General features: G+C 47.7%; 1 protein-coding gene across 3 annotated transcripts in view; it reads left to right on the top strand.

The window, feature by feature from the left end:
- HDAC5 (histone deacetylase 5) overlaps positions 1-8,416 on the top strand; it is a 118,445-nt gene extending 110,029 nt beyond the window's left edge. For all 3 annotated transcript variants that reach the window (XM_082194316.1, XM_082194317.1, XM_082194315.1), the window contains 5 exons: positions 685-803; positions 1,958-2,091; positions 4,157-4,241; positions 4,993-5,146; positions 6,267-8,416. In XM_082194316.1, coding sequence (XP_082050442.1) covers positions 685-803; positions 1,958-2,091; positions 4,157-4,241; positions 4,993-5,146; positions 6,267-6,306 — 532 coding nt within the window. In that variant the 3' untranslated portion in view covers positions 6,307-8,416. The remainder of the gene's footprint in view (positions 1-684; positions 804-1,957; positions 2,092-4,156; positions 4,242-4,992; positions 5,147-6,266) is intronic.
- Positions 8,417-13,083: the final 4,667 nt, after the last annotated feature.

Here is a 13,083-nt window from a genome sequence, read left to right as displayed (position 1 = left end):
GACACACAACTTATTTTAAAAACAACAACTCCTGAACTCCTCTTCTCAGCTGCTTCTGCTGTTTTTAAAGTCATGGTCTGGGAAAGAGTCTTAGGGGCTGGAGGGTGGAGCAAGGCTGCGAACTGCCCTGAGATTTGCAGTTATACAAATTTAATAAATAATAAAATAAGATAATAAAGCAGGTGGGAAAAGCCATTGCCTGATGGCCCACACCGTCTCTCTCCTCTCAGAAGTCTGGTCCTTCCCTTGTCGCTGGCTTCCCCCAAACTGGTGCTCTCCACACATTTTGGACCATAACTCCCATCATCGATGACCCCATCAGACATGCTGGTTGAGGATGCTGGGAGCTCAAGTCTAGAATTTCTGGAGGGTACCAGGTTGTGGGAGGCTGACCTATCCTAGCCACCACCTTTTTGAGGTGTCTAGGTAGGGAGACATCCAGGAGGAAGTTGCTGTTGGGGCTAGAAAGCAGTAGACCTTTCTGTCACCTTCCATGATAATCTCACAACCCCCTGACACAACAGAGATGGGTGTTAGATTGAGTCAGTGTGTTGGAGAAACGAGAAAAGCAGGAAGGTGAGCATGTCTTGAATTTCCCCTGTCAATAGGATAGGGCAGGGCTGGCGCTGGTGCTGTCGTGTTTCCTCCTAAGAGACCTCTGAGGGCTGTTTTGTGTCTTCCCAGGACTGTGGTGATGCCAATAGCCAATGAGTTCTCCCCAGACGTGGTCCTCGTTTCTGCTGGCTTCGATGCTGTGGAGGGACACCTGTCCCCACTGGGTGGATATTCTGTCACGGCCAAATGTGAGTGTGGGTCATGTGGGGGGGGGAGCCCCCCTCGCCTCAGTTTGTAAATAGAAAGAGCCATTCACATAGAGCAATGGTTCCCAACTGGGGGTCTGCAGTCACCAGGTGGTCCGCGTAACCCACCCAGGGGGTCTGTGGCACCATTCACATGACAAAAACTACCATAGAGATATCAAAATGTTCAAATACAACAGGTCCATGGCTTGACTTAGGAAAAACAGGAGGTCTGAAGTACTTAGCTAATTGGGAACCACTGCCTAGGGCTGGGCAGTATATAGCTATATCATCTAAAACCGGTTTGAGCTTCACATCGTGATAATTGTTTCATAATATTTGAGCTGGCAATATATTACGAATCACAATGTGTGTAAGGGTTAGGCTATATCTGATTTTTAACATCTCAATAACTCACCAGCTAAACACTGCAATGTTATCAGCAGCTAAGCCTCACAATATCACCAGCTAAACCTCACAATATCACCAGCTAAACATTGCAATCTGCCACAATGTCTGAATAAGGATGGAGGTATACAGAGGCGAACAGGACAATGTCCAGGCAACTGCTACTACTTAGGAGTCTAAAAAGATAAATGACAATATTATCAATCATCATACACTCAGTTTCATCAGCAGGCAAACCAAAATGCATCCCAACGGCCACAGAATTGTACCCGGAATTGCACAGGACCAGTGGCCTGACTCAATATAAGGCAGCTTCTAGCCCTCCTATAGGCTGAACGGTTGTGCTCTGAGCCATTCTGGGCCTATGTTTCTATGCTAGAGATTGTCCCTGGGACTTTATGCATGCGTACACTGCCAGTGACCTATGGCCCCTTTGTGCTTGCACTAGCTGGAGTTCCAACTCGCCTATTATTTATCCATTCAAGCCGCTTAGCCCCCACCTCCCCAATATTTTGAGGTAGCCTATGAATGCAAGTCAAAAGTGGATAATGGCTTACTGGCCACCTGCCTTGCTATGAATGGCTTGTTAAATTCTGAGGGCCACTGTTTTTAGATTTCAAGGTGAGCGTTAGTGGCCTCCTCCAGTCCCTCTAACTGAGGGAGAAGGAGGAGTACTGCATCTCAATCAGAAAACGATGGTTTTTCATCTTTCTGGTTTTTCTGTTGTTGTTTTCTTCCCGGCCACACAGGTTTTGGGCACCTGACCAAGCAGCTGATGAAGCTGGCGGGCGGGCGTGTCGTCCTGGCGCTGGAAGGAGGTCACGATCTGACAGCCATCTGCGATGCCTCTGAAGCCTGCGTTTCCGCCTTGCTTGGCCTTGAGGTGAGTGCAGCTGGCACGGGGGGAGAAGCAGTCCCGAAGCCTCAACCTGCTGGCTTGGGACGATGCCCAAAGCTTTTGGGCAATCTTTGGCCGAGGTTCTGGAAAGAGGTCTGGCACTCCTTTGCTTTGTGGGGTGGGAAAGGCAGAGAAAGGCATGTCTGTCCTGGCACATGAATGCCCGCCAGTTTCTGTTTATGTATGCATTCGGACGTCTGCCCTGCTGATGGCACCTCCACAAGGCCCAGCTGGAAATCGGTGCAGCTTGTCCACTTCGGTGGCCGAAAACAGGGAGCTGTGTGTTTGACTGCTGCAGTTTAGGGCACAGCCAAAAATTGCATGGAGAAAAAAGATTGTGCAGTGCCACTTAGTGTTTTATGGGAGTAGGTGAGGACAGGCCCCTGCCCCAAAGAGCTTGCAAGTCTAAAGGTTTTCCAGCTTGATGAAAAGGCCTCTGCCTGAGGTGTTGTTATGTGTTGTTTTTAAACCTATACTAGTACAGTGGTGGGACGTGGGTGGCGCTGTGGGTAAAACCTCAGCGCCTAGGACTTGCCGATCGCATGGTCGGCGGTTCGAATCCCCGCGGCGGGGTGCGCTCCCGTCGTTCAGTCCCAGCGCCTGCCAACCTAGCAGTTCGAAAGCACCCCCGGGTGCCAGTAGATAAATAGGGACCGCTTACCAGCGGGAAGGTAAACGGCGTTCCGTGTGCTGCGCTGGCTCGCCAGATGCAGCTTGTCACGCTGGCCATGTGATCCGGAAGTGTCTGCGGACAGCGCTGGCTCCCGGCCTATAGAGTGAGATGAGCGCACAACCCTAGAGTCTGGCAAGACTGGCCCATACGGGCAGGGGTACCTTTACCTTTTTTTAGTACAGTGGTACCTCTGGTTACGTACTTAATTCGTTCAGGAGGTCTGTTCTTAACCTGAAACTGTTCTTATCCTGAAGCACCACTTTAGCTAATGGGGCCTCCTGCTGCCACCGCGTGATTTCTGTTCTCATCCTGAAGCATAGTTCTTAACCTGAGGTACTATTTCTGGGTTAGCGGAGTCTGTAACCTGAAGCGTATGTAACCTGAAGCGTATGTAACCCGAAGTACCACTGTATCGGTTTGTGACATTTTTTAAGCTATTTATATTTCTGTAAATTGCCTTGGGAGATGTATTTTGAAGGAGATATCACAAATTAAAACAATAATGGGAATAATTCAACACGGGGGGAGACAACCGAGGGAAGCAAAGGAGGAGGAGGTGGGCAGAGGTAAAAAGGGGAAGGATACGCCTTGTTTTGGGGCTGGCAGAGTTGCTCATTCAACACGGCAGCGGAGTGTGCCAGCGGAACAGAAAAACACCAGACAGTTCTAGGTAGGGTCAGTCCCTTTTCTGACCGTATAATGCAGTTCCACATCTTATAGGTTATATTACAATCCTTCAAGCAGCGTACAGACTCCTTACTGCTTTCCAACACAGACTGAGCTCTGGCCAAGAGCAAACTTGCTTCAAACTCAAGTGTATTTATGCTTTAGATTGTGCCGAGTCACTTTCACATGCTTGCTGACTCGCTCTTGCAGGTGCAGGACAAGCACCCTACCCAAAATTAACCAGCCCACCTATAACTTAACCCTTTTTTGTCCTTTTTCTCTGAATTCATAAACATTAACATGCTTTTCTTTCAGGTTATAAGTACTGACAGAAGGAGGAAGGGACCAAGGCAGGGGTGGGGGACCTGGGCGGCCTTCCAGATTTTGTTGGACTACAACTCCCATCAGCCTTGACCGTTGGCCATGCTGTCTGGCGGGGATGGGAGTCCAACAGCATCTAGAGAACTGCACAGGCCTCCCATCGCTGGTCTAAGGCTTCACAGGAAAGGAATCTCCATCAGGCCCTGCTCTTTGACCTTTCACCTGCGGCCTCCCCTCCCCTCCGCTTAGCTTTGCACTTTTGTTTCTTGCCTGCCTTTCCTTCCCCTTCTTCCCAACTCACAAGTTCCAGTCAGCTTTGAGTCCTCAGATCTTTCAGCGTAGAAACTGAGCGCTCTCTTTTCTCTCTCTCTCTCTCTCTCTCTGACACAGCTGGAACAGATGGATCAAGCTCTGTTGCGGCAGAAGCCCAATGCAAATGCTGTGGCCACACTGGAGAACGTCATTGAAATCCAGAGTAAGATTTTGTCGTATTTCTGATGCCAAATTAACAAAAAGATGGAATGTTGCAGATAGGGATTTGCTAAAGCACTGACAGTTGTACCTTGGAAGTCAAATGGAATTCATTCCGGAAGTCCTTTTGACTTCCAGAACGTTCGAAAACCAAAGCAAAGCTTCTGATTGGCTGCAGGAAACTCCTGCAGCCAATCAGAAGCCCCACTGGACGTTCGGTTTCCAAAAATAGTTTGCAAACCGGAACAGTCACTTCCAGGTTTGTGGCGTTCTGGAGCCAAAACATTTGGCAACTAAGCTGTTTGACTTCCAAGGTACGACTGTATTGATCCTCTCACTATGGCCCTAAGACGAGTGACAGCAGCGCCCTCTGTGGCCAATATGGGCTTGCTATTGTTCAGTGTATGGCGAGACTCTGAGAACAGTGTGTTTAAAGCTGTTCCCGCAAGTGATACCAAAGACAGAAGTTAAGTAAAGGTTGTGGCGTTAAACATGTGCACCCACAACAGTTTCTCCAGCTTGCAAAAAGTTGATGATTCCTGCTATAGCCAGGTTTGGTTATAGTAGGAGATTGTGATTGGGGAGTTCAGGGACTGTGTCCAAAGACTTTGCAAAAAAAAGAAGGAAGTCAGACAGGCTTTTGTGCATAGATGGAAAGAGAGGTTGGAATCACTAGAGTGTTCTGGGAGGGCAGCTCCAGAAGTTCAAACGGCACAGGCCATTCCTGTATGACACATTGCTCCTTTTCGTCTCAGGTAAGCACTGGAACTCAGTGAAATGTTCTGCAGCGATGGTCGGCTGCTCCTTGCTGGAGGCGCAGAAGGGTGAGGCAGAAGAGGCCGAGACGGTCAGTGCCATGGCGTCGCTGTCAGTGGACACAGAGCAGGGCAAAGCAGACAGTGATGTCCGGTACGTTCGCTCCTTCAGATCAGGGGGAAACCGTATCAGAGGGCGCAGGCATCTTATCACAAGTGTTTTCGGTCAAGGGTAATCAATGCGTTGCCCTGTGGAAGTACAAATCCCATCATCCCTAGCCAGTGGCCAATCTGGATGAAGGCTGGTGGGAGTCGGAGCCCAGCAACATCTGTAGGGCCACAGGTTTCCTGTCTCTGTCCTTAGCGGCCTAGGACCCTCGTACCTACGGGACCGCCTCTCCTGGTATGCCCCACGGAGAGCCTCAAGGTCCATAAATAGTCCCGGGCCCTAAGGAAGTTAGATTAGCTTCAACCAGAGCCAGGGCCTTTTCAACACTGACCCCGGCCTGGTGGAATGCTCTGTCTCATGAGACCAGGGCCTTGCAGGATCTGATTTCTTTCCGCAGGGCCTGTAAGACAGAGTTGTTCCGCCTGGCCTTTGGCTTGGAGCCAATTTGATTCCCTCCCCCTCTTTCTTTTTTCCTTTTCCTTTCTCCTCCGGTGATGAGGCTGTATTTTAATATTTTAATGTTTCAATAATTTAATTGTATTTAATCTTGTTTTTAAGTTGTATTCATTCAACTTGTTTTTATTATTGCTTGTTAGCCACCCTGAGCCTGACCTTGGCTGGGGAGGGCGGGGTATAAATAAAAAGTATTATTATTATTATTATTATTATTAGCGCCTCTGACTTCTGAGTGCTCTTTCTGCTCAGCTTTCCAACTCCTGACCTTGCCTAACTGCTTCCTACCTCATAGCTCAGTGGTAGAGCACATGGTATGTAAGCAAAAAGGTCCTGGGTTCAACCCCCATCATCTTCAGGTGAAGCCCTGGAGAGCTGCTGCCAGCCAGTGCAAACAGTGGTCTGACTCAGTATAAGCCAACTTTCCTTTCTTTCTGTGTATAAGGCTGTTTTGTTCACCCTGAGCAAACCTTCCGTTTTTTCTGACCACCATGCTGACTTTCAGCACGTTGCGATTGGCCCCTTCCGCCTCGGCACTTAAAATATTTCTTGAGCCTTCTCTGACATCACAGCTGTAAAGCCCAATAGCTGCGTCCGCCTCTGGGCCAATGGGAGGCCAGTAACCAGTTGTCCTATTGTCTTCTCCCTCCAGGCCAGCAGAAGAGCCAATGGAGGCCGAGCCCGTGTTGTGAAGTGCCAAGACTTTGATTTGTGTAGCTGTCACTCTGTGGGTTAATTGGTAATTCTGTGAGTCCATTTAAAAAAACAGCAGCAGCAGCAGCAACAGCAACAACTACTACGAATTGATTTTTTTTTAATCTATTAAAAAAAAAGGAAAAAAAAGTTGCACTGGAGAAAACGAGCCCATGTGTGTGTGTGCGTGATCGCGTCAGTCTCCTGGCATATGTTCTCACCAGCATCACCATTTTGTCCTAACTCTTTAAGGATTTTTGTGAGGGGAATGGTGGTGAGGTAGGGGCTTTCATGCAAGCATCTCCTCTCTTGTTCCATTCTTAAGACATCATTCCCTCTCCCTTCCTGCTCCCCCGCCTCCCTGGCCGCTAAACTCACCCCCTTCTCAGGGTTGGTGCAAGCCATTTTGCTACCCTAGGTAACAAAAAAAAATTTTTCACACACACACATACATATATATACACACAAACACACACTACATTTCTTCCTTGGAGGTTGTCCCAGTTTCAGATTCTCTCCCCTTAACTTCATGCAAGTGGGTTATTATTATTATTGTTGTTGTTGTTGTTATTCTTATTTTGCTCCATTCACTTGTTTGTGGAGTGAGGGGCGTAATAGGTTGCAGTCAGGAAATCTGGGGAGGGGGCTTGCAATTGCTTCCACACCTCTCTCGGGTCTAGGGCAGGAGCGGGGAGTTGCGCGTCCCCCTTTAGGGATTTCCCAAGACGCCTGGAGCACCCTTGGGACTCTTGCTGCCCTAGGCAGCCACCTGTACTGCCTCTTGGGCTGGGCCGGACCTGCCCCTTCTTGCCGATCCTGTTCCTGAAATGCCATTTCTCAGCTCCGGGTTTTTGCACATTGAGATGGGCATCCGAAAGCAAACCCACCCAGCTTCCCAAATGCCTTTCCCCCTGCCTCCAGTTCCTACCCTTTGGCAGTTTCTCACTTCTTCCCCCTCCCCTGCGACGTTAGATCCAAACAGTTTTGGGTTTAAATCCTACCTGTGTTGCCTCAACCGCGTATCTTTCTCCCGACCCATTTCAGCTGTTAAAAAAAAAAGTGTTCCTCAGTATTGTATAGTCCTCCTGAATTAATCTCTAGGAGAAGAAACCCCCGAGGTTGAGGAGAAAGGGGGGAGAAATTAAAAGTGTGCCTTTAAGTCGTTTTTGTTAATGCCTTAAATTCCCTGTGAGGTTTGCTTCTCCTCCGCCATCCCTTCCTCTTTCCCTCCCTCCCTCCCACCATCCCTGCTTAAGTTAACCATCTCTAAGGGAGATCACCCTGTACAAACGTGGGGGAAGGAATCACGTGTAAATCCCCAGCACCAATGCGCATTGGGCCTGATCCAGCTGTAGCTGTAAACAAAGGGTTATCAAGCAAACTAGTCTGGGGACAATGTGGGTGGGTGTATCGATTCAAACATACACCAAGAGTGAGCTTTCAGAACTGTGTGTTGCGACAATGTTAAGTGAGTTGGCTGCAGGCGCTCCTCCTGGGGCTGGAAAGGGGTTCGTTTAACCTCTGGTTTGCTAGTAAAACTGAATTACCGTGTCACGAAGTGATGGAGAGCCGAATGACTGTGTCACAGAATGATGCATGTCCAAAAAGTGTGTCGCCAAACTTGAAAAATTTGGGAAGCTCTGCGCTAGGATGTTCGTTCAGAGCAATGCAATGCAGAATCTGATTTGGTGCCTACATTCCCAATCTGGCAAGCGATATCTCCATACAGGCCTGTTTACGAGCGTGCATCTACCTTAGCTGGATCATGCCATGTGTCATTAAATCCCTTTTGTAATGAAGATAACTGCTTATGTTGATTGTTTCATGACCAATGCTTTCTTGAGGATTTCTCTCTCTTCTTTCCTCTCTCTCTCTCTCTCTTTCTCTTTCCTCCTACTTCCCTCCGTCATCGTTCGAAAGATTCCTCATCATTTATTGTAAATAATTTGATTTCTTGTATCGCGTGCACAAACTTTGTTTCGATGAAACTTTTTTGTCCATTCATAAAGAAAAAGAAAAAAAGGAGAAAAAAAAGAAAAGAAAAAAAGGAGAGAATTTCTTTGCTGTCACTTCACCAGCCAAAAAATGAAAGAAAAGAAATGAAAAGAAAAATGTTTTGGGGCAGGGGAATAAAAAAAACCATAGAGCAATTTTAGCTTTTAAAAGAAATGGATATAAAGAAAAAAAAAGGTATATAATTTTATTACAGATGTATTATTTAATAGTATTTTTTTAACTTGTACCACCAAACTCTCCTTTCCTTTGGAAAGTTGCTAGCAGGGATAAGGCAACAAGGGAGAAGATGGGGCTTGGTATTGTTTTCACTAATTCAGGGCAATGGGATTTCTAAGCTGTGCGTGGTGGGGGAGGGCACTGGGGATGGGGGGGACGGGACATTGTGTGGAATGTGAGACTGTGATGTGTTTTTTAGCTGCACTTACGGTTGTTATCCTTGCCAGGGTCTGCTTTAGGGATCCTCTGGGTTTGCTTTGGTTTAATTCATCCAAGGGTCCCATGTGGGAGAGGTGGAGGGTTGCAAAGATGCTCCATCCCATGATGGAGGTGATCACACACATAGCCATGATGAACAAAAAGAGGGGGGCTAGTAGGCGGGTCTTCCCTCCCTCCCTCCCTTCCTTCCTTCCTTCCTTCCTTCCTTCCTTTGGAGCTGTGGGAGACAGCCAGTAGAGGGAGCCATAGAACTTGCCCAGGGCAGAAAAGACATTCATTGCCCTGGTTTTATTTATGAGGCACAACCCATGCCTGAAGGCAAGATCCTTGCAGTGCCCAGCATGCAGAAAGCCTTCCAAGCCAGGGAGAAGGGAAGTGGGGATGCAGACCTCACCCATCAACATGAAAATATATGTTTTGGCCCATCAGGGTACCAGGGGGCAGCCTGGCCACTGCTAGGAAGCGTTTAGTCACAGGTGCAGCAGTGGGTGGGTGAATGTACATGTGCTCAGCCTTCTGCTGCTTTAAAAAACAAACATGTACATAAGCTCAGGGATGGGGGACTTGGTTGGTTTCCCAGCTCCCACTGGCCATTGGGCCACGCTTGGCTGGGGCTGGTGGAGCCCAACAAAGTGAGAGTCACAAGTTCCCGTTCACTGACACAAGCAGAGCACCACCCCACCGCCTGTGGGATAAAGCCCAGGGTTATACATGTTCTGCCATGCTGCTGCTCTTGCGTGTATGGAGTATTTTCAGCTGCTTTAGGTTTCAGGGGAGAAAGCAGGCTAAGACGTGGAAAAAATAAATGGCTCGGCGTGGTCTGTTTCTGCAGACAGCAGTCTTTTGCCCTCCTATTTTGTTTTGACTAGAGAGACAAAAATGAGAGATAAGTCACGGAAAAGGCAATGAGGTCAGGAACAGGCCCCTCTCTGTACCTGTGGCCTGAAGCACCCTAACCCTTAAGTTAGAGCCACCCCAAGGCACCTTTTGCCTTCGGGTTTTGTTCGTTGTTTTTAAGCTGCCTTGTCTTTATTTGGTTGCTGGTTTTGCAGATTCTTGTCCACCCTTCAAAGGCTATGGCGCTGACATGATGAGAGGCAGGAACGGGCAGTGTGTGTGTGTCTGTGTGTGCACGCAAAGCCAGCAAGAGGTCTGTTTGGAAAATAAAAGGTGGGAGAGAAAATCCTCACGTGGATGAGGTTCAGAATTCGTGCATCAGAGCAGGGATGGGGGAACCTGCGTCCCTCCAGGTGTTGTGTTGATGTATGACTCCCATCAGCCCCAGCCAGTGTGGTTCCCCCAGTAGCCGGGGATGATGGGAGTCGTCGGCAAACAACATTTGGAGCGCCACGGGTTCTTCCCTTCCTTGGCAAAGAGAAACTTCTGTGGTTAAATTACCCAGCGTGTTCATGTTAGATACTGAGGACCCTCGTAAGCATGAATCCAGCTACCTGAGCGGTAAGAGATATGGCAGTGTTCCCCCTTAACTTCTGATCAGTTCTTAATTTCATACCTTTTTAAATCCATGTACATGCACAGGTGTACATTTTGCAGGAATAGTGAGGAAAAATAAGCCATATGGGGAGAAGGAGGGGGAAGCAGTAAAATGTATCCTAGCCAGAAATCCCTATATATTTGTCTCAGTTGTCATTGCAAGACAGGTGATGCCCCCCCTCTACTTCTGAAGCACCAGACCCGTTATCATCACCGTTGCTGTTTATTTAAGATGTTTTAACCTGTGTTGTAAACCGCTTAAGCTAAAGGAAACCGGTATATAATAAATTGTCCCCCCAAATAATGAGCAAATAAGTGCAACAGCAGGAGATGTGCTTGTGGGTGACCCATGCCTTTTTAAAAGGCCATCCCATAAGATGACCTACTTCAGCACCTCAGCACCCATAGATAGCTCTGCTTGGGCTTTCAGAAGAGATATTTCTTGTGGTAGCAGCCTTCTGTTGCTGCAAGAAGCGGCACCGTTCTCCCGACTTTTTGCTCCTCCTCGGCCTCCGTGCTGCCCTTGTAAAACTCAGCAGGCAAGAGGGTCAGGGCAAAAACGAGAATGCGTTGGCTGTGGCTCCACCTCCTGCTGACCTCTCTGCCTTCTGCCTCAGTGAGCAACAGCCACCACCTGCTCCAGAACAGGGATAGGACCAATTCCTGAGGGTAGGTTCATTTGAGAGCTTCCCACATCTCCACCTTGTACAGTGGTGCCCCGCAAGACGAATGCCTCGCAAGACGGAAAACTCGCTAGACGAAAGAGTTTTCCGTTTTGGAGGTGCTTCGCAAAACGAATTTCCTATGGGCTTGCTTCGCAAGACGACAATGTCTTGCAAGTTCCTGCTGGTTTTTTTCCCTCCCCCCCTTTTTCTAAGCCGCTAAGCCGCTTATCAGCTGATCCGATCAGCAGATAAGCCGCTAAAAGCCGCTAATAGCGCTAATCCGCTAATCCATCAATGGGCTTGCTTCGCAAGACGAAAAAACCGCTAGACGAAGAGAATCACAGAACGGATTCTTTTCGTCTTGCGAGGCACCACTGTACCTTTTAGAGTGGGCAGATGCACCTTTAAACAGGACTTTGCATGGGGTGAGTGTCTCACCTCCCCCGAGAGGGAGCCTGGTATTTCCCAAATATCTTCCAAGTGTCATTGACAGATCAGTGATTTGAACAGTGAGCTCAGTTGGCTGTGCAGTTCCTCCAGTCTTCGGATGAGTCTTTTTGTAAGAAATAAAACGAGAGCAGCATGAACATTTATTCATTTAAATGCAGTGCTTTTTTTCAGGGGGGGGGGGCAGACGCCTAAATCTTAGTACTTTTGTCCATTGACTGTATTTATTTTCCCCGATCTGAACTATAAAATGGTGATTTCCTTGAGTCAAAATGAGAGTACCCCTAAACATTTTTTAATAGGAAAAAAGCACTGATTAAATGTTTCTCGCTTCATGTATTTATTTTTTAAAAAAGAACTGCATCTGAAAAGCAGCTATGGCAATGGGGGCGGAGGAAGGTTTGTGACATCCCAGGCACAAGCCAATCGGCACTGTTCGCCACAGTATGGCAGAACCGTTTGCCGTGAACTCGATTCTGCGCAAGGACTTCCACATCTGTGTACAATAGTGATTGTGCTTCCGTAATGACTCGGCTGCTCCAGTAATGCACGTTTTCACCTGTCCTAAATTTATGCTTAGTCAAATGTACAACACCCAGTAGATGTGAAAGGGAACTACAATGTGGTGTGTGGTTTTGCAGCCTCCCCAGTGCAGATGGCTCAGCAAAGTCCCCTGAATGGCTTGCCTAAGCTGTCATTTCTCCTGTGCGGAGAAGCAGGGAAATCCATACAGACTTTGCATCTGTATTGTGTAGCTTACAGAAATTTGGTGCAGTGCCTCCGGAAAGGCACCCATCTGCACACTCCTGTCACAAAGGTCTTGCACTCTACATCTTCACTAGCTTCACAGTAGATAGATGGATAGATAGATATTTGTGATATCATGCTGCAAATACCTGAAGGCCTATCACACAGAAGAGGACAAATACTTGTTATTGGCTTCCCCCAAAGGGGAGGACTAGATCTAATGGACTTCTTACAAGTGGGTAAATTTGGGCTGAATATTAAACTTCTTTGTTAATTGTAAGTGCACTTCAAATACAGTGGTACCTTGGTTCCCGAACGGCTTAGTTGACGAACAAATCAGCTAGCAGGCGCCGCAAACCCAGAAGTAAGTTTTCCGGTTTGTGAACGTTTTTCGGAAGCTGAACGTCTGTTTTGGCTGTTGGTGTTGTTTTCAGGGCCAATCGGAAGTTGCGCCTTGGTTTTCAAACATTTTGGAAGTCGAACAGACTGAGTTCGAGAACAAAGGTACCACTGTACCTCAAAAGAGTTTTGGGTTCTTGATTCCCCCACTTTGAGCAGGAGATCAGACTTGACAGCCTTCTAGATCTCTTCCAACTTTCAGTCAGTGGAAATAACAGCAACAATGCCCATCCTTTTAGATAAGCTTCAGCAACTTAAACTTCAACATTAAAAGCTGTTAAAACAATTAAATTACTACCGATTGATGGATGGATGGGTGCTTGCCGTGTTCTCCCTTGCAATCCTGGAATAAGTGCACTTGCCTGTTTCCCCTCTAGTTGACATTTTGAACCACTTGCTATCAGCGGCAAAAGTGTGGTTTTGGGGGGCGAGCAGAGCGGATCAGTGTATATGCAAGGATTTGTTTGGATAGATGCCATCACACTCCCAGTTTAAAATACGCCCATAAATGCCCCTTTGGAGGATTAAGGAACTTTTCTTGGTGGTATTTTGGACACTGTAAGAAGAAAGTGA

This window comes from Podarcis vaucheri, assembly GCF_965113315.1.
Source record: "Podarcis vaucheri genome assembly, chromosome: 13".
In the NCBI taxonomy this organism is placed as follows: domain Eukaryota; kingdom Metazoa; phylum Chordata; class Lepidosauria; order Squamata; family Lacertidae; genus Podarcis; species Podarcis vaucheri.
The sequence above is the reverse complement of the archived record's forward strand: the minus strand, read 5'-3'. Positions and strand labels throughout refer to the sequence as shown.